Source organism: Pinus tabuliformis, chromosome 3_1 (assembly GCF_031772625.1).
Source record: "Pinus tabuliformis cultivar Carrire ecotype Pingquan chromosome 3_1, CPIR1, whole genome shotgun sequence".
NCBI classification, from domain to species: Eukaryota; Viridiplantae; Streptophyta; class Pinopsida; order Pinales; family Pinaceae; genus Pinus; species Pinus tabuliformis.
This window is the reverse complement of record NC_142301.1, coordinates 594573804-594595553: the sequence shown is the minus strand read 5'-3', so window position 1 is coordinate 594595553 and position 21750 is coordinate 594573804. Positions and strand designations below refer to the sequence as shown.

The following is a 21750-nucleotide window of genomic DNA, read 5'->3' as shown; positions in this document are numbered from 1 at the left end:
ACAATGTGTTGAAGAGATTGTTGATCTTGGCTACAACCGTCTATTTATTGACACATTGTTTAGTAGCAGTGCTTTGTAGTAGACAATAGGGTTTCGTCGAAGGGATTGAGGCAACATTGAATGTATCATCACCATCTGTTTACTACTTGTTTGTAGACAAAGCAATTTTTGGCATCAACACAGTTGTCAAACATCTAATCTTCGAGCAAGCATTCATCCAGTGAGGGTTAAAGCAACACTTGCAAACAAGGATTTGAACAGAGGGACAATTGAGCAACATTAGGTACAACATGATATGGCATATAAGAATTTATTGGACATCAACGCACTGGGCTACAATAAACAAGTTAGAGTTTTGAATTAGGGTTTTGTTTGTATTTCACTGTCATATTATTGCAAAGGTTCATTGTCCTTGGTACGAGAGTCCATATTGATTTGCAAAATTTACTCATTCTAAGTGGGTCATTGTCCCTAGTACGAGAGCCCATAATAGTTGTTTTGATTTATTATCATTTTTTAGGGAGGTTGGGTGGTGCTAGGCAGATCATTGAAGTCACCTTCAGGTTGGACTTGAAAGCACTTCAGGGTGGCAGGGTGGCGATAGGACAAGTTGGAACTTGCTAGGGTGTTGGAGCATCCTTTCAGTAATTGCCGATAAAACGAGGGCGTTGGAGTGTCCTTCTAGTTGGAGCTGGGAAATTGAATGCTTTTCTAGCGTCCTAAGGAGTTGGGGCTTCCCTTTTTCAGTGGAAGCTGAAGCATTAGTATACTCATAAATTATTAGAAAAGCATTCAGTGGTTTTAATCCCGAAAGAAGTTTCCACCTAATTTTATTTATGTCTGCTATCTATTACTTATTTATATTTTTGAATTAATACTGAAAATTGATTAATGCTCTCAAAAAATTAATAAATTACTAATTAATATAAAACACTCATTCATCACTTAATGTCTAGAACTACTAATCAACTTAAATTACTATTAAATTTAGTGCGTTCAAAAAATATGTATCCATAACACATGAAAAATGGATTTATCAAATCACGGACCTATAATCACGGTATTTGTTTTTTTTTTTTTTCGAAGGTGGCAAAACCTATCAAACTCAGGTGTCAAACCAACAGTGAGGACAGCCATCTCTGGCTGCTATCCGCGAAAGTCGGTTTGACTCATCACCGTTATCAAGGAAAACCACGCCACCTGTAATAACCCGCTGATGGTCCGTAAGGGAGCAGGCTTTCACTCCTGCCAGATGCCTCTGGGTCTTGGGCCGTTAACTTGTTTCCTTACGTCCGAGGAAGACGAGCTCTTAGCCAAGCAGAAGCAGTTTTACGGCATACTCCAGGCCGAGGTATTTGATTTTATTTATTAAAACAATATAAATTTTAAATTAAAAAATAATATTTTAAATCATAAAAAAATTTCAAAACTTAACCCTATTAAAATTAAAACAATAATATTTTAAATCATAAAGAGATTTCAAAACTTAACCATATTAAAATTAAAACTGACATGGAAAACGATAACATTTTAAATAAGAGATTTCAAAACTTAATCATAATGGAAGAAGTGGAATTTATAAGCCAAAATTCACAACGAAAGGAAATACCCAAGTAGGATCTTTAATACACAAATATTATCAGAGTACGCTCTACAATTTCTTGCTTTTCCGTCTGCCATAGAAATCTTTAAATCTGTGGAGTGACTTTTACTCAACTGATTTTCTCTGAAGTTTTTTTATGGCGCATCGTTTCGGTTCTTTTTTGCTTTTCCAACGGGTAGTCGCTGCGATTCCAATCAAGTGGCCTTCCGGGTAATGATTTCAGGGTACCTTTATGTCATTTAATTAGAGATTAAAGTGTCGCGGGAAAATTTTGGCATACCACGGCCACGATATAGGAACTTGTCGGCATCCAATGGCTTCTCTGGAAAACCTATATCAGAGCAATTTCTCTGCAACTTTAACTGTTTGAGTCACAGAATCATCGATTTTCCGGTGAAATTCGAGTTCTTGTTAAATTTCATAAACTTCGGACCGTAAGATCGCCAGAAACCCTTAATGGCGATACTCGACTCGAAGCATCATGCTCTAATACAGGCGTTGCTAACACGTGGTCCATTGAGCGAGAAAGAGGTCAAATTTATATTCAAAACTGTCTGTGAGAACAATGCGGGTAAGTTTTCTATATACTCAATTCCGGGTTTTATAGGGTTTTAAACCGGATTTTCTCTTTTTCAATTTGCGTGGTTTGTTCTCTTTACTTTGATTTTTTATCAGACTAAAGGTCGCTTTCGTGATGGTTATATGTTCCATTGACTTTCAAAGACAAATTTCAAGATGTTATATGAGGTTTTCTTATCGTGTATTTGCAGATGTAAGCGAACGGGCTTTTTATGAGTACATTGGAAGAATCAATAAGGAGCTTGACTTTGTGCAATTTGAGGCTCGGGCTGGCAGAAACCAATATGACGGTGAGATTTATTATGGCGTCGTCAACAAAGTTGCTGATGAGCATGCAAAACTGGGGACTCAGTATTCACTGCCGCAAATTGCTTTCTTCAAGGCCGTGGTAAAGTAAATTTTGTTTTTTTTGGAACATTTCGTGAGTATTTGAAGATTTCTTGAATTCATTTACATAAAATTGTGTTATTTTTATTTTATTTTATTTTTTATTTTTTCAGTAACGAAAACACACTGCAAAATGTCAATAACACAGGATCCTTGTTTATTAAATTTTCCATGTTCTGTGTTTTGCATCTTTACAGACATGTTCAAGTTACAAGTGCAAAGTTACATAAAATTGTGTTATTTTTATTTTATTTATTTTTTATTTTTTCTTTGTTCAGTAACAAAAGCAAACTGCAAAATGTCAATAACACAGGATCCTTGTTTATTAAATTTTCCATGTTCTGTGTTTTGCATCTTTACAGACATGTTCAAGTTACAAGTGCAAAGTGTGCCCATTTTTCTCCAGCATGCATTTTTTGAACATCTCTTGTAATTTCCTAAGATTTGGGTTTGCTATTGGAAAGCTCCTAGTTCGTTAACTAGAGTCATAGACATTGAACCTCAGGGAAAACTTGTTTACATTGAGAAATGCTTTCATTTTAGAAAAATTACTTGCATGTGATACATGACAGGTGGATGGGCCTTTTTTCAACAAAAGGTGCATTGTTTAGCTCAGTTAGGGGGAGATGTTTGTTTGTACTCAACCATCTCTGTAATCCTAAGGTTGGTCCCATTAAAAATATTTTTCGCCTGAAAACTGGCCATAAGAAATAACTTTTTATACACCACACTTTCATATAGATATATAAATATAAAACTAGCATATATCCAGGCTAACCAAGGATTTATTAAACATAGACAGGAATCAAAACACTCAAGATGCAAACCTCAATGCAGTTAAATAATCTTACGATGCAAAAACATTGAGGTTTGCACCTTGATTATTTTGATCCTTCTTGGTGCTTAACAGTTCCAAGTTCAAAATGGATCTATGCTGCTAAATGTCCTCTCTATGTCGCTAGTTGATTTCCTTGTGACTTTTGATTTGGTCTATTGCTCTTGTGAAGCATGATATGATATACTGCACTTATTAGGCATGAGACATTGACATGAAGCAGGAACCATATGATGTAAGAAGGCACCAATTAGCCTCACAAGAATGAGGTCGTCATTTGTTTAAACATTCCAAATGGACTCAACTTAGGAGCATTTTTTGAGCAGCTGTCAGCATGTGGGGTCTCATTCAAGGCCACAAAATATTATGAATACAATGAACATGTCCAAAAGCAAAAACGCAAATCAAATAGCTTACGTACCAATCAATTGATGCCACAATTATGGCATTCACACTTGAGCATTGGGGGCAACAAGACTAGTGTTAAGGATAACAGAGTTACTTTGCAACTATAGTACAATAATTGTCAATCCAAACATTGGTTCCTCTTTCAAGGACATGGTAATTATTTCCATAGATCTGGTTTTGCTAGTAGATCAAATCAAGATTTGCTAAATTGATGGAACAATCAAAATTGGATGTGCTTTCCCTTTTGAACAAATTTGTAGATGCGAAATTTGAGAATTTAATGCTCAAACAATTGTTGACTGAAAACAAATGATAACAAACTCTTCATTCTTGAGTGATGCTTTACACATATGAATCTTTGCCCTCAAGAACAAACATGAGGATATTTGTTCTCAATATGCAATCTTCAAACATGGAATTGGAACATATTAAATCATGGGCACAAGGTGTTCAAGGAAGTGGCAGTATTACTCGTTCATCAAGGTGGAGGAAGTTGTGTAGGCTGAGCTCATGGAGGAGTGTATTAGGCGCGTTTGAGTTGAATTTGAAAGTGAGGTGGCTTCTTGCACCTTTCCCTTGTTTGGACCCCTTGTAGGTGGGTGTTGTTCCTCTGAGATATTGTAGACATTTTGGACATTAGCCTTGAGTGGGCTTGGTATGGATATGACTCCACCCTCTTCCTTCGATTTAGATTTTTAGGACACTAGCTTTGGGCCCTCTGGGACAATAAGAAGCTCTTCTCTTTCTCTCACAAGCTATAATCGGATGAGGATCTAACCATATCTGTATCATAACTTGCGAAGCTCAAATGCTCTAGAGAGCAAGTTGTAGCTGCATGGCATGTACGAAAATGGGCAGCTATTAGTGATCTTTGGGCATCATTTAGGATCCCCCCATCTTGGGTGGTCCTACCTTGGGCTCCCTAAATGACAAACTTATTAGGTGAGGTGACAAGGGTTGTGCATTTTAGTGGGTTGTTGGAATCACAATGGGGTATATTGCTCTTCATGGTGGACGATAGATACTCTTGCTTTGCCAGATATCTTTTTTATTGTGGAGACCCATGCGAGTTTTGTTTGGGTGGTTTTGGCTGTTCTTGTTTACCATTAGTTTTCCAATTGGAGTCAGGAAAACTAAATTTCAAGTTGTGTTAAAGGCTTAGGTGGTGTAGCTTGTTTCACTAGAGACTTCAAGGCAGTGTTTCTATGTAACTTCTGATAAGCTTGCTAGTTTTAAACCTAGCCCCTCTCCTAGAGATATCTACACTGTATTTTGCTATTTACCCCCAACATCGTCACTTTTGACCATCCGCAACAATTTAGTTGGGGATTCTTAGCAGGACTTGTATTTCGACATCATTCAATACTTAGCAGTGGGCATGGTCATCCTCTCGGGTGATTTCAATGCCTATAATGCCTATACTTGAGCCTACGCACCCCTCTCCACAATCGATCCAAGAAAGTGTTATGTATGAAAGAAATTGATCTAGATTTTGTAGGACTTCCTTAGACTTACGATGATTGTTTAAGGCCTCTTGCATCATATGGTAGACACCTCTTGATGTAATTAGTTTCTTATTTTGAATGACTTCCCTTGCTTCTCAGACTCTAACTATTTCACATGTATTACCCATGGCGGTAGTGCTAGGATAGTGGATTATGTCATGACTGCGTTAGACCTTCTCCTCTATATGCCACTTATGGGTTACCCCCAACCCTTTAGTTGATGATGCTCTACTTTCTTTCTCCCTTTGGGCCAATCTCCTCCCTCTACCTACCTTTCCTTGGTTGGGTCCTGTAAATAATTAAACAGCTAATGTAAAACCTGTAAATAATTAAACAACTATTTACGCTGAACAAATTATGAAATCTTCATGAACCTGTTTTAAAATTAAACAAAATTTCATATATCAAATTGATTGATTTGATGAGAAGTACCTACCTAGTTTCCTGCGGATGAAGAGGCTTCAGATTTGCTCCAGCTTTCGCTCCCGTTACCAAAAGACCATAACCTCCTAGCCAAACTAAGTACAACCTAGGTACTTAGTCCAGATTGCTTCTCAATTGCTGCAATCTGTTCCCCCGTGCCCAAAAACTTCAGAACAAACAAGGCTCAGTCTTTTCTGTTGAAAAACTCTGTGTTACAAATTTTCCTCCTCCTTTTGACCCCCCCTTCCTCCAACCGCCCCTTCCTTCTTATAAGTCTCCGTTCACCGACTTCCTCCATCTCTGTGTCCTAATTTGGATACGTGTTGATTTTATAAACAAAATCTGATTTGATTTGGTGATTTTATTTGAATATCTAAATTTGATTTAATAAAGTTTATTTATTTATTTTAATGATTTAATTTAATTTATTTAATGTTTTATTTAATTTCATAAATTTTAATTTACAAATTAAAATTTTAAACATTAAAACTAACATTTTCTGTTCGCTTGAGGGTTTATTATATATATAATGCGTTACATACGGGTCCATGCATACGCAGCTATCGTATGGAGGCCTCGTATGTATGCTAATACTTGTATTTTATTTATAGCTATAGGTGGGTCATTACAGGTCCACCTTGGACCACTATTCCTTTTGACAAGGGGGACACTTTGTTTTTCTCATTTCACTATGCTAGATGCTCCTTCGCCATCCCAACTTTCATCTCTTGAGTCAACCTCCCAAATATGCACGCCTTAACTCAACCATCTGGAAAGCAACCGTTAATACCTATTCCCACTTGACTCATTCCCCTTTCTCCTCCCCGAAACTTGTATGCAGATCTGTAAAGCCCTTGGGCAACCCCTTGAAATTGTTTTATATTTGTTTTCTTATACAACATAGTAGTTTCGACGTTGTGAGAAGTTCATTGAACCTTATCATTTAGAGGAAGGAGAAGTCGTAACAAGGTTACTGTAGGTGAACCTGCGGTAGGATCATTGATAGCATGGTGTTTTTTTTTGGTTCGGGTTGGGTGGGTTTCGATTGCAATGTGGGCCCATGTGGTGCGTCTCTAGGGGAGCGGGTTTGGTGTTTGGCGGGAACATTGTTGGTTGCTTGTCTTGAGGTCACGCTTGTTTTTTCGTGTGTGCTTGCAAGCCATGCTTGTGCTTGTCCCACCCATCCTTTGTTTTTCTTCCCCCCAATGTGTTTCTGTAGGGGGTTCGGAAGCTTGTTTCTTGGGAGCCCTCTTCGATGATCTGTTCGGCGGGGCATGGTTGTTGCAGTTGAGGTGCTTGGGCAATACAATGGATAAATTTAGACTCATTCGTAGCGGCGGTGCTTGGTCTTTTGTTCGTTGGAAGGCATGGGCCAAGGGTGCGGGCCTCCATAGTTGGTTCTCTCGAAAAGGCGGCGGTGGTTTATGTGTTGCTTGGGTGAGCTTTTTTGTTGGTGGTTGGGTCAAGGGAGTGGTTGCATGCGCGCCTGGTACCTCAATCCTTCCGTGAGGGGAAATTGTTGGGGTGGGGTCAATATGGGATGGATGAAGAGCGGTGCAATCCGTTGGGTTGGCCACCCTAGTCCTCTCGACCATTCCTCGATCTGCCCTCGCGGAAGGGTTGGGTGTCCAGGTAATGAAAAACCCCTCCCTCGGTCTGAGCTCCATCGAGATCGCAAGTTTCCCTGTCAATGGGCATGAGGTGGCATTCTTATCTCGTGCCTTTGCCGTCGAGGGAATTCCTTGTCCTCTCGTGAGCCACTCCCCTTCTAAGGAAAGAAGTAGCGGGTTATGTCTTTGTTTCTCCCTTTGGATTGTGGGTTTTTTGTGCGACTTGGTCATTTCTTGGTTTCGTGGTGTGTGCTTTGCAGACATCCCTCTCTTTAGTGGCCTTGCACCATCGATGTATTTGTGGCCCGTGGCTTTATCCAGCATTGAGTGTCAGCCTGTGACAACTCCTCCCCTCTCTTTAGTGGCCTTGCACCATCGATGTATTTGTGGCCCGTGGCTTTATCCAGCATTGAGTGTCAGCCTGTGACAACTCCTCTTTGGAGTTTGATTCTTGATCCCCCTTGACTTTCTCGCTGGAAAGGTTGTTGGGTGTTTTGTACACGGAGGGGTGCAATAGCGGGGTGGGTTTGCTATTAGTGTATTTGTTTGTCGTTTGAAGCCTTGTGCTGGGTTGGGGGTTGTTTACCTCTCAGTAACGTGCTCTAGACACTGGTCTCATTGCGGCCCTCGTCTTTTCTAGTGGTCAAGTTTAGGTAACACCATCAAGTTAGGGCATCCATTTGTTACATTGATAAAATGTTGTTGATTCATCATAGAAGTTACAACTTACCAAAATATTATCAAGAACAACAAGAAGAATATCGAGTATCCAACTTACAATCACCTATTGCTATTAGGGTTACCATACTTGTCAATAGTATCAAAATAAAGTTAACTTTGAAACAGGAACTGATATGATTACCCATTTTTTGAGGTAGCAAAAACATTACCCGATTTTGAAAAGCGTTGATTCATAATGCAATTTTTTTTTGGGGAGCATATTTTTGACACTTTAAATTTTCTTATGTATCAAGTATAAATATTTGTTTTTAAATGTTAGTGATTTTCATACTGATTTTGAAATGTGTTGATGTTGCTTATTTTTGACACTTTAAATTTTCTAATGTATTAAGTGTGGATATATATTTTTTAAATGTTGGTGATTTTCACGCGGATTTTGAAAAGTATCAACATTTTTTTAAAGACATTTTTGACACTTTAAAATTTTTGTCCTAATTATGCACAATTGTTTTTTAAATGTTGATTACTTAAACACACACACATATATTAAAAAGACAACAAAAATATAAAAAATGTAAAAAAAACAAAATTATTTTGTTAAAAAAAAACTATAAAAATAAATAAATAAAAATAATTTTTAAACTAAAACTAAAAATAAAAATTAGAAACAAACCTAATTTAAAAAAAATAAAATAGAAGATTAACAAAAAAAAAACATAAATATTAAAACAATTTTACATAATCAAAAGAAATTAAAAACAAACAAAAAAAATAGAAAAACTATTAAAATTAAATTAAAAGCATTAAAAAAATAATAATAATAAAAAAACATAAAAAAATAATAATAAACAAAAAAACATAAAAACAAAAATATTTCAAATTAAAAAAACTTTAATTAATAAAAAAATTCGAAAACATTAAAATTAAAAACATACTTCATTTCTTTTTTACTAAAAAGACTTAAAAAAAAATCAGAGGCCCTTAGCTTGGCAGGCTGATTAATTCTCGGAATCGACCTACCAAGCCCACAGCCGACCAGCCCAACGGTTGGACTACCCTGGGCCTGCTTGGCTGATTCCTGCCTAGGGTGGCCCGATCGTTGCGCTGGTCGACTATGAGGCTGCCAACAGCCTCCACGACTGGCCAACCCAGCGCCCTTAGAATTGGCCAGGCAAGGCCCAGGGTGGCTCGGCCGCTGTGCTGGCCAACCATGGGCTTGGAAATCCGATTTCGAGAATCGGCCTGCCAAGTGGCCTCCGATTTTTAATTTTTATCTTTTAGAAGCCTTTTTAGTAAAAAATTTTTTAAGTATGTTTTTAATTTTAATGTTTTCAATTTTTTTTTATTAATTATGGTTTTTCCTTTTTTTAAATTTTTTTAATATAATGTTTTTGTGTTTTTTTAATGTTTTAATTTTAATTTTAATGGTTTTTTTGTTTTGTTTATTTTTATTTTTATTTAAAATTGTTTTTATGTTTTTTATATTTATTTTTTTGGCCATGTTTTTTAATTTTTTTTTGTTCTAATATATATTGTTATTTACTTATTATTAATTTTTAAAATTTATTATGTTTTTATTTTTATGTTTCTCAATGTTTTATTTTTTGTTTTCTTTTTTTGTCATGTTTTTTTTTTAATGTTTTAATATATATATATATATACACACTTATTATTATTATTTTTTATTCTATTTATTTTATTTTATTTTATTTATTTATTTATTTTCTAATGTTTTATTTTTGTTTTCTTTTGTGTTTTTCATTTTTATTTATTGATTATATTGTTTTATTTTATTTTTCCTATAGGCTCCATGTCGATCCTCGACTAGCGCTCGATCTCATTATGTGTCAATTTGATTATTGCTTTTAAAGTTTTTGTTATAAAGGATCGAGTCTGCCCTCACAATGTGTCAATTTCATGGTTGATATCTAAGTTTTCATTACAGTGGGTCGAGTTTGCCTACATTGTGTCATTTTGATGGTTGACTTTTAAACCTGTTTTGCAATGTGTTAAGTTGTTTTCCTATAGGCTCCATGTCGATCCTCGACTAGCGCTCGATCTCATTATGTGTCAATTTGATTATTGCTTTTAAAGTTTTTGTTATAAAGGATCGAGTCTGCCCTCACAATGTGTCAATTTCGTGGTTGATATCTAAGTTTTCATTACAGTGGGTCGAGTTTGCCTACATTGTGTCATTTTGATGGTTGACTTTTAAACTTGTTTTGCAATGTGTTAAGTTGTCTTAGGCTAAGATTTTAAAGTCGTCATATTTTTAACATTTAAAAAAGAAACTACTCTTGGTATAATGACTCTTTCATTCAGGTGTTCATTTTTAAAGTTTTTTTAGTCATAATTTTTTTCCATAATGTCATGATTGAAAAATTGTCAAAATTGTAAGGCTTTCCAGCATTTCAGTGTTCTAGCATCAAAATTTTCAGTTTTAGGCTGTTTTTTTGGTTTTTTTGGCTAGAGTTCTCGTTTTGAGTTTACAGTTCTCGTTTCAAATTATCGTATATCAAAAATCAATGTTTTTGGCCATGCTTTATCTTAGGAAAAATCATGATATCCAACAAGGTCACATGATAGGTTAGATGCTTGCCAAATATCAGAGATATTATATTAGCTATTACTATAAAATGCACCAATATATCACATGTATTGGAAACCAAACTTATTTTCATATGCATGTGACTGGTATGCGTGAATCAAGTCATCTATGAGGGTGATTTTCTTGTCATATTGAAATTGAACTCCTCCTTGAGAATCGTTTTCCCTTGGGTTACTGAGTATTTGCCCCGCGTGTCTCCAAATGACTCTCAAGTCTTCTCTTATACTTTTCCCGTTGATGAATCAATGATTGAGATTAAGTCTCCAATCAACAATTAAGATTAAAACGACTTGATCCTCGTCTCTTAGAAGCTTCTCACCCATATCTTTATTAATACCCATTAATATTTTTATTTTCCTAAGTTTAGACTTAGGAACCCATTAAAAATATTAATTATTTTAATAACTCCTCATTCGGGTGGAATTTCTCCAAATGATTTCTAGGTCTTGGAGATCTCATGTGTGCTATCCCCTCCACAAAATTTCAGAGCTAGAGCACATCCGATGCTACCCAAAATCAACACTCCCTCTTAGCGAGGAATGTGCTCTGGCAATACTTCCCAATAGAAGCATCACACTGATCCACGACATCGGTCCTCTGCGCTGTTGATGCTCGGCTTACTGCCCCTCATCCATTGTGCTGCTGTAACTTGTATTGCCGCCCATGACACTATAGCTGTCACTGCTACATCTTTGCTGCAGCTCCCTCTGAATATGCTGCATCATGCTGCCCATAGCATTGCCACTGCTAACTGCTGCACTGCAACTCCTCATACTATTCGCTTCTGCTATTGAAACGATTTTTTCACCATCTCCATCTTCTCCTTGAAGTAAAAAAACTTTGTTCTTCCTAGGGCCTTGGTGAGAATGTTCGCTACATGTTCCCCTGTTGGGGTGTACCTCAACTGTACTGCGCCCCGTTGGACACAGTGTCTGATAAAGTGACACCTGATATCAATGTGCTTCGATTGATCATGAAAGAATAGGTTCTCAGAGAGCTTGATGCAACTTTGATTATCACACAAAATACTGGTCTCTTCCATCTTTCTTCTGAATAGGTTCACAAGCAATTTTCTAAGCCATATGGCTTCGCATGAAGTTGTGCTAGCTGCCATATATTCAGCTTCAGCTGAGCTCAGAATCACAGATTTCTATTTCCTACTACACTAGGAGGTCATTCCTGATCCAATGCTGAAACAATACCCAATGGTACTTTTCTGATCTACTAAACTTCCAGCCCAATTTGCGTCAGTGAACCCACTCAACCTAATGTTATTGCCTTGGCTACTGTCCAGTACATTAGTCCATGCTCGACTGTTCCTCGTATATATCTGAAAACATGTTTGGTTGCTGTCCAGTGCGCCCTCTTTGGTTCTACCATGAACTGACTGAGGGTGTTGATAGCGTAGCAAATGTCCGACCTGGTATTGACCAGATACATCAGGGACCCTATGAGCTGCCTGTACAAGGTGGGATCGACTTCTTTATCTTTAGATGCATCAATCTTCTTTCAGTTGGTCGTCATTGGAGTAGCCATAGGTCTACAGTTCTGTATTCTGAACCTTTTCAAAATCTCTGTAGCGTATCTCCCTTGCCCAAGGAAAATTTCACCCTTATACTGCCAAACTTCCAACCCTAGGAAATAATGCATCTGTCCCAAATCCTTCATGTCGAGTTCTTTGGCTAGGTTCTCCTTGCAATCTTTGATGAGCCTGGATGATCCTATCAGAAAGAGATCATCCACATATAAAACTAGGATTAGAGGCTCATTCTCTACAACCAGATAGTAAAGGTTAGGATCCGCGTCACGCTTGAAGAATCCCATCTTCTGTAAGTAGCCATCAATTCGACCGTACCATGCTCTAAGTGCTTGTTTAAGCCCATACAGAGCTTTCTTCAACCCACATACATGAGATTTCTTCTCATGTGTTTCAAAACCCTCTGGCTGTTCAATGTATACTTCTTCTTCTATCAACCTGTTCAAGAACGTCGTCTTCACATGCATCTGGTGAATCTCCCACCCCATCTACGCTGCAAGGGATATCACGGATCTAATAGAAGTATACCTGGCTACTGGGGCGAAGGTTTCTTTGTAGCCTATCCCTTCCTTCTGAGCAAACTGTTTAGCCACAAACCTAGCTTTGTATTTTTCCACACTGCCATCTGCAGCGTATTTGACTTCGTAGAGCCATCTCGACCCTACAACTGACTTGTCCTTAGGCCTAGGTACCACTTCCCAGACATCATTGACTATTATGGAATTGTATTCCTCCACCATAGCATCTACCCATACTTGATGCTGAACGACCTCCTGAAAATTGGAGGGTTCTTCAACCTGAGCCACCAAGGCTTGGTATCTGTCAGGCTGTCTATGCTCCCTTTTCTTGTTCCTGGGTGCCCTAACCAAATCCTCTGCATCTCGTAGTATCTATCAAAGTTCTCGGCTCGTTCTACCACTCGTAGTGGGTATATCTATTTGCTCCTCCTCTCCCTGAGGCTCTACCTCTGGAGTTTTGCCTTTAGGAGAAATATTAGCGCTAGTTTCTGCTGGTCGAAGTGGCTGGACCAACGGATCATCCTTTGACTGCTCTTTGGAAGGCATTTCTCGGGATTTCCTGAAAGCTCTGTCCTCCATGAACTTTACATCCCGTCAAATTACAATCTTCCTATTCCCTGGAAGATAGACTCTATATGCCTTAGCATTCTCGCTATATCCCACAAGATATCCTTTCTCCGCAGTCTGATCCAATTTCTTCCTCTTTTCTTCGGGTACATGGCAGTGTGCCAAACTCGCAAATATCATGAAATGACTCACCTCAGGCTTCTTACCAGTGAAGACACTCTCCGCAGTAATCTTACCTAATGCCCTGTGAGGAGTCCTGTTCTGGACATACACTACCGTGTTGCATGCTTTTGCCCATAGAAACTTGGGCATATCCTGATCATACAACATTGCCCTGGCTGCTTCAACAATAGTCCGGTTCTTCCTTTTTGCTACTCCATTTTGCTCCAGATTGTAGGGGGCTATCCACTCTCTTCTGATGCCTTCCCTTTCTCAAAAATCAGTGAAGTCCTTGTTTTTGTATTCTCCACCATTGTCTGGGGGCAATATCTTTATTTTCTTTCCTGTCAGATTCTCAATGAGAGCCTTGAACTCTTTGAATCGACCGAAAACTTCATCCATGGTTTTTAGAAAGTAGATCCAAGTCTTTCTGGAATGGTCATCAATGAAGGTGACAGAGTATTCGACACCACTAAGAGCTTTTGTGGACATGTGTCCGCAGATATTTGAGTGTATCAATCCCAAAACACTCTTTGCCCTATTGTTGCTTCTAGAAAATGCTGCCTTAGCGTACTTGTCTAGTGCGCATCCTCTGCATACATCATCTCGTTCGGTACTTAATTATGGAACTCCTGATATTGTTTTCCCGAGAATTCGTAGAGCCCCATGGTGTAAGTGTCCCATCCCCCTGTGCCATAGTTCATTCAAATCTTTTTCCCCACCGCTGCCTATCAGTGCCATTGGAGACTCTAGCTGTAATCTATACAGCCTGTTACTTCTGACTCCAATTTGGGCTTTCTTTTTCCAACTCCGGTGTTTGACATATACTTTCTCCTTAATGAAGAAAACGTTATAGCCCTTGTTTTGAAGCTGAGATACAGATAATAAGTTCATCCCCAATTTTGGCACATGCAACACATTGGTTGCTCGAAACCGATCCCCTGCTTCTATTTGAAAGACTATAGTACCTCTTCCTACAAGGGTACATTTTGACTTATTTCCCATGGTGATCTGGAAGTTCATCCTTTCTTCTTGATATTTCAAAAAACATTCTTGTATTCCTGTCATATGCTTGGAAGCTCCACTATCCATATATCAAACCTCAGAGGAGGCATAACTCACTAGGCAAGCGACTTCTTCTTCCAATTTGGAAGCTAACATAGAATAATCATGATCCATGTTCTTTGTGCTTTCTTCTTTCTCTGGAGATCTGCGTGAGTCCCTCTGAGTTGATGCCCCAACATCATGCTCCTGACTCATAGTAGATTCTTTAATCCTGTTGCCCAATCTCTGCTCTGATACCATGTGAAAATTTCTAACACAAAATTCTACTGCAGTAACTGATTTATTTCTCCTACTTATTTTCCATAATAAGTTATTTACGAAACCCTTCAGTAAACATTAAAATAAATTCTACTGCAATTATCACATAATTACATAGAGAAAATAATAGTGATATACAAGCACAAGAATCAATCACATCAACACAGTTGTTTTTGGACAATTGTCCCCGAAAAACCCAATGTGGGAAAACTGGTGCAGTAGATGAGGGTTTATTTATTAATCTTCAGCAACAATCGCTTTACAAGGAATGATTCTACAGAAAAACTGAGACACTTATGAGAGAAACACCTGAGACAAAGTTTCTCCTCCTCCTGGAGAAGTTTTGACACCCTAGAGACTCTTCATCTACTTTTGCGTCACTGTTGTGTCAGCATGCGTGAGGACTGCGTCTCCAATGGTGTTGTCTCCCTGCTCTTCCCTCGGCATTGTCTCTCAAATGCCTTGCGTCACCTCCTCCTCAGTGTCTGATTGTCGCTGATGCCCTCCTCTTCCTTCACCTTGCAACTCTCCAGCTGAAATCAAACTCCTCCTTGAGAATCGATTTCCCTTGGGCTACTGAGTATTTGCCCAGTGTGTCTCCAAATGACTCTCAAGTCTTCTCTTATACTTTTCCTGTGGATGAATCAATGACCGAGATTAAGTCTCCAATCAATGGCTAAGATTAAAACAAACTTGATCCTCGTCTCTTAGAAGCTTCTCACCCATATCTTTATTAATATCCATTAATATTTTTATTTTCCCAAGTTTAGACTTGGGAACTTATTAAAAATATTAATTATTTTAATAACTCTTCATCCGGGTGGAATTTCTTCAAACGATTTCTGGGTCTTGGAGATCTCATGTGTTCTAGCCCCTCCACAAAATTTCGGAGTTAGAGCACATCCAATGCTACCCAAAATTAACACCAAGCTTGTCTCGAAACCAGGCGAACTTGGCCTTCACCAAGGGCTTGGTGAAAATGTCTACCAACTGCTCCCCTGTAGAAATATATTAGAGCTTGATTGCTCCCCTCAACACCATGTCTTCGATAAAGTGGTATTTGATTTCAATGTGCTTTGACCTTCCTCTGTAGAAATATATTGGAACTTGATTGCTCCCCTTAGCACCATGTCTTCGATAAAGTGGTATTTGATCTCAATGTGCATTGACCTGTTGTGGAACACTAGATTCTTAGAGAGTTTGATGCAACTTTGGTTATCATAGTGGATCGCTATCGGCTTAAACTTCTAATCAAACAATCTTGTGAGTAGCTTTCCAAGCCAAATGGATTCGAAACTAGTTAGACTGGCTGCCATGTACTCTTCCTCAGCTAAACTCAACGCTATTTGTTAGTTTTTGTAGCATCGAATGTGTTCTAGCCATGAAATTTGGTGGAGAGGCTAGAATACATGTATTATCCAAAACCCATAATCGTTTATGGAAATTCCACCTAGAGAAGACTTAATTAAAATAATTAATCAGTTTTTAATATTTTCTAAGTCTAAACTTAAGAAATATGATTAATTAAAGGGTATTAATTAAATCATGGTGTGAATGTTCTAGAAAATCACATGGATCGACAGGGAAATAATCTGGGCCATCGATTATGTTTTAATCTTGGCCGTCGATGCTCCAACAGAAGATTATAAGAAGAAGTCGATGGGTAGATGGAGAATACACTAGTGTAGTTATTCCGTTGCCCAGGCAGATCGATTTTCTCAGCGACTGAAGTTCAGTAGAGGAGATAGAGCCAGAGGGAGAGTTGCAGGAAGGGAGAGAGAGGGTATCAACAGTGGTCTGGGAAGTGCATGACGAATTCAGGGAGAGACAATGTGAGGAGAGACACAGTGCACTAGAGCACTGCGCAGTCACTGCGTAGAGGGTGATGCAGAGACACCAATGTATGGGCAGAGGGGCCATCTCGGGGTCAAGGAGTTGCTGTGGAGAGTGAGAAATACGCTGCTGAATTTCTCTCAATATTTTTCCTTTGTTTTGTTGTCCAAATTCTTGTACTTGAATTACTGCTGAAAAATTAATAAAGAAACCCTCATTTGCTGCACCGGTTTTCTCGCATTGGGTTTTTTTGGGGACAATTGTCCAAAAATAATTGTGTCAATATTTTTATGTGTGCTAGAATTTCTCTAATTTTCCAACATTTATTTTTCTTCTGCAGTATTTGTTTTGTGAAGGCTGCAGTGTATATGTTTCAATATTTGCTGTAGGAAACTGCAAATAGTTTGTTTAATTTAACAAATAGATGAAATATTATTAGTTGTTGTAGTAGGATTTCGGGTTACAGAATTTTCACATGGTATCAAAGCTCCGATAAAAGCCAGAGAGCTCAGTTGCAAAGAGGAGAAGGAGCTTTGCAGTGCTGCGTAAGCCACTGCTCGAAACCCTAGAGGTTGCGCAATCCCCTTGGCTAGGAAGGGTCAGTTTTGAGGAAAAATCTATTTCTCTGAGAGAGTCGACAAAGAAATTAGATTTTCCAGATCAAGATTTACCAGAGGTAGAGGGAGCAACATTATTTTTTGCAGAGTAGATTTCCAGCTGGGACGCAGTATTTTGCATCAACAAAATCAGCATTAGGAAGTAAAGGAGAAATAACACAGAAAATCATGGATACAATAAGCAATCAGGAAGCCTCACAATTATCTTCCAGGTTGGAGGATGAGTTTGCCTGCTTGTCAGGTTCGACATCATCTGGTGTCTAGGATATTGATAGTGGAACTTCAGCTCATATGACAGGAGTTTAGAGAATATTTCTCTAGCTATCAGTGGGAGTAGATGGACTTCCAGATCACTATCGGAAACATAACTAAATGTACTTAGGTAGGGAACCATAGAATTTCAGATAGAAACAAGAACCAACACCACCACTACTAATGTACTGCATGTGCCAGGATTGGGTATGAACCTAATTTTAGTGTCCCAGTTACAGGACAAGGGGTACGATGTACACTTCGTGGGGAAGAAAGTGTATGTCAAACACTCTAGTTGGAAGAAGGTGAGACAGATTGGAGCTCAGAGCAACTGGTTATACAAGGTTGTAGCTCGATTCTCCAATGGCACTGATAGGCAGTGATAGTAGCAGTGGAAAGGAGCTAAACGAACTATGGCACAGGAGGATGGGACATTTTCATCATGGAGCACTTAGGATGCTCAGAGAAATTATAATGAGAGTTCCAGTTCTTAGCACATAGCACGATCATATGTGTAGGGGATGCGTACTTGGGAATTACGCAAAGGCAACATTTCCTAGAAGTGATAGCAGAGCAAATGGTGTGTTGGGATTGATACACTCAGATATTTGCTGCCCTATGTCCACTAGAGCTCTTAGCAGTGGCGAATATTTCGTCACCTTTATTGATGATCATTCTAGGAAAACCTCGATCTATTTCTGAAAGACCAAGGATGAGGTCTTTGATCGGTTCAGAGAGTTCAAGGGTCTTGTAGAAAACGCGACAAGGAAAAAGATCAAGGTGCTACGTTCAGATAATGGTGGAGAATACACATATAAAGACTTCACAGGTTTCTCCGCGAAGGAAGACATCAAAAGAGAATTGACAACTCCATATAATCCTCAATAGAATGGAGTAGTGGAGCGAAAGAACAGAACAATAGTTGGGGTTGCAAAGGCTATGTTGTATGACCAGGATTTGCCTAGATTTTAATGGGCAAAGGCGTGCAATACAACTGTGTACATTCAAAACAGAACACCTCATAGAGCATTGGGGAAGAAAACGCTAGAGGGGGTCTTCACAGGAAAGAAGCCTGAAGTAAGTCATTTGAGGATATTCGGGAGTGTGGCTTACTGCCACATACCAGATGAAAAATGCAATAAATTGGATCAGACTGCAGAGAAGGGGTTCCTCGTAGGGTATAGCGAGACCTCAAAGGCATACAAGATCTACATTCCTAGTAGCAGGAAGATTGTAGTGAGGCGAGATGTAAAGTTCATGGAAGATAGAACTTTCAGAAGATCTCGAGAAATGCCTACAGGTGATCAGTTTGCAGAAGTTCCGTTAGTCCAGCAGCAGAGACAAGTGGGACAAGCAGGAGGACAGTCACAGGGATCGAGTACCGTGACCAGTACCAATATCTCTTCAGGGGTAGGAGATCTAGGGAGTTCTCAACAGATGGAGCAACAGGAACAGGATGAGGAACTAATTGAACCTCTCACCACTAGTGGTAGAGCCAGTGGGGAAGTGCATCAGACCTTGAGGGACGCAAAGGAGTTTGTCAAAGCTCCTAGGACAGACAAGAGACAACGCAGGCAACCTGACAGATATCAAGCTTTGGTAGCTCAGGTTACAGAACCCTCCAACTTTCAGGAAGCCGCACAACATTAGGTGTGGGTGGATGCCATGGTAGAAGAATACAGTTCTATCATGACAAATGATGTTTGGGAGGTAGTGCTTAGACCAGAAGACAGATCAGTTGTAGGTTCTAGATGGATCTACAAGATCAAGTATGCTGCAGATGGTAATGTAGAGAAGTACAAGGCTAAATTCGTGGCGAAGGGGTATGCACAAAAGGAAGGGATAGACTATGAGGAGACCTTCACCCCAGTTGCCAGATATACCTCTATCAGATCCGTTATATCCCTAGCAGTGCAGTTGGGATGGGAGATTCACGATATGGATGTCAAGACAACATTCTTGAATGGGGTGATAGAAGAAGAGGTGTATATAGAGCAGCCTGAAGGCTTCGAAACTCATGAGAAGCACACTCATGTATGCAGGTTGAAGAAAGCCCTATACGAGCTTAAACAGGCACCCAGGGTGTGGTATGGTCAGATTGACAGTTATTTGCAGCAGTTGGGATTCATCAAGAGTGATGCAGATCCCAATCTCTACTATTTGATGGTGGAGAATGAGCCTCTCATTTTGGTTTTGTATGTAGATGACCTGTTTTTGACAGGAACATTAGGGCTCATAAAGGACATCAAAAGGAACCTTGAAGAAGAATTCGACATGAAGGATATGAGGTTGATGCACTATTTTCTAGGATTGGGGCAGAAGAATGGGGAGATCTTCCTTGGGCAAGGGAGATATGCTACAAATATTATGAAGAGATTCAGAATGCAAGATTGCGGACCCATGATGACAACCATGATCACTAATTGGAAGAAGATAGATGCATCAGGGGATAAGGAAGTTGACCCCACCTTGTACAGACAACTCATCGGGTTGCTCATTTATCTGGTTAGCACTAGGCCAAACATTTGTTTCGCTGTCAATACCCTTAGTCAGTTCATGGTAGAATCGAAAATGGTACATTGGGCATCAGCTTTGGCACATTTTTACATATGTGCGTGGAACAATCGGATATGGGTTGAAATATACTCGAGGAGATGACGTCAGATTATGCGGGTTCATAGATGTAGATTGGGCAGGTAGTTCAGTGGGCAGGTAGTTCAGTGTTGGATCAGGGATGATCTCTTGGTGTAGCAGGAAGCAGAAGTCAGTAGCACTCAACTCAACAAAAGCTGAGTATATGGCAGCCAGCACAGTTACGTGCGAAGCTATATGGCTTAGGAAGCTGCTTGTGAGTTTGTTCAGGAAGATGGGAGCGACCAATGTTTACTGTGATAATCAAAGTTGCATAAAACTCTTTGAGAATCCAATATTTCATGATAGGTCGAAGCACATTGATATCAGATGTCATTTCATCAGAGACTGCGTTCAGCGTGGGGCAGTCCAACTGCAGTATGTTCACAAAGGAGATCAGGTAGTAGACATACTCATGAAAGCTCTAGCTAGAGCAAATTTCATCCAGTTCAGGTAACAAATGGGTATGGTGGAGAACTCGTTTCAATAGTATAAACATATGGATTCTCTGTTGCAGCAACAACAGATGAAGAGGGAGTTGCAGTGTTGGCAGCAGTTCAGTAGCAGCACAAATGTAGCAACACAGATACAATGTATATCAGAGTTGTGCAGTAGTTGGTGGGCAGCAGCAGCCAGACATCAACAATGTAATAGGAGGTGGTGCAGAGACAGGGCGTTTCTACAGTGGGTTGCAACGCTAGAACACATTCCTTGTTAAGAGGGAGTGTTAGTTTTTGTAGCATCGGATGTGTTCTAGCCACAAAATTTGGTGGACAGGCTAGAATATATGTATTCTCCAAAACCTAGAAATCGTTTATGGAAATTCTACCTAGAGACGACTTAATTAAAATAATTAATCAGTTTTTAATATTTCCTAAGTCTAAAGTTAGGAAATATGATTAATTAAAGGGTATTAATTAAGTCATGATGTGAATGTTCTAGAAACTCACACGGATCGACATGGAAATAATCTGGCCATCGATTATGTTTTAATCTTGGCCGTTGGTGCTCCAACAGAAGATTATAAGAAGAAGTCGATGGGTAGATGGAGAATACACCAGTGCAATTACTCAGTTGCCTAGGCATATCGATTTTCTCAGTGGCTGAAGTTTAGTAGAGGAGATAGAGCCAGAGGGAGAGTTGCAGGAAGGGAGAGAGGGTATCAACAGTGGTCTAGGAGTGTGGGACGAATTCAAGAAGAGACAACGTGAGGAGAGACGCAGTCCACTAGAGCACTGTGTAGTCACTATGTAGAGGGTGACGCAGAGACACCAACGTATGGGTAGAGGGTCCATCTCGAGGTCAGGGAGTTGCTGTGGAGAGTGAGAAATATGCTACTAAATTCCTCTCTGTATTATTCCTTTGTTTTTGCTATCTGAATTCTTGTATTTGAATTACTGCTGAAGAATTAATAAAGAAACCCTCATCTACTACACTGGTTTTCCGCATTGGGGTTTTCCGGGGACAACCGTCCAAAAGCAACTATGTCAATATCTTTATGTGTTGCTAGAATCTCTCTAATTTTCCAACATTTATTTTTCTTCCGCAGTATTTGTTTTGTGAAGGCTAGAGTGTATATGTTTCAATATTTGCTGTAGGAAACTGCAAATATTTTGTTTAGTTTAACAAATAGAAGAAAAATTATTAGTTGCTGCAGTAGAATTCCGGGTTACG

The 21750-nt window shown here is 39.1% G+C and overlaps 1 protein-coding gene across 3 annotated transcripts in view; it reads left to right on the top strand.

Moving 5' to 3' along the window:
• The first annotated feature begins 1599 nt into the window (after positions 1-1599).
• Positions 1600-21750, top strand: part of EMB1379 (embryo defective 1379) — a 154849-nt gene continuing 134698 nt past the window's right edge. For 2 of the 3 annotated variants that reach the window (XR_016255815.1, XM_089411661.1), the window contains exons 1-2: positions 1600-2174; positions 2374-2570. Coding sequence is in view for 2 of the 3 variants with exons in the window: in XM_089411661.1 (XP_089267787.1) it covers positions 2060-2174; positions 2374-2570 (312 nt within the window). In the remaining variant the exon portion in view is untranslated. The remainder of the gene's footprint in view (positions 2175-2373; positions 2571-21750) is intronic. The other variant, XM_089411662.1, reaches the window with a different exon arrangement.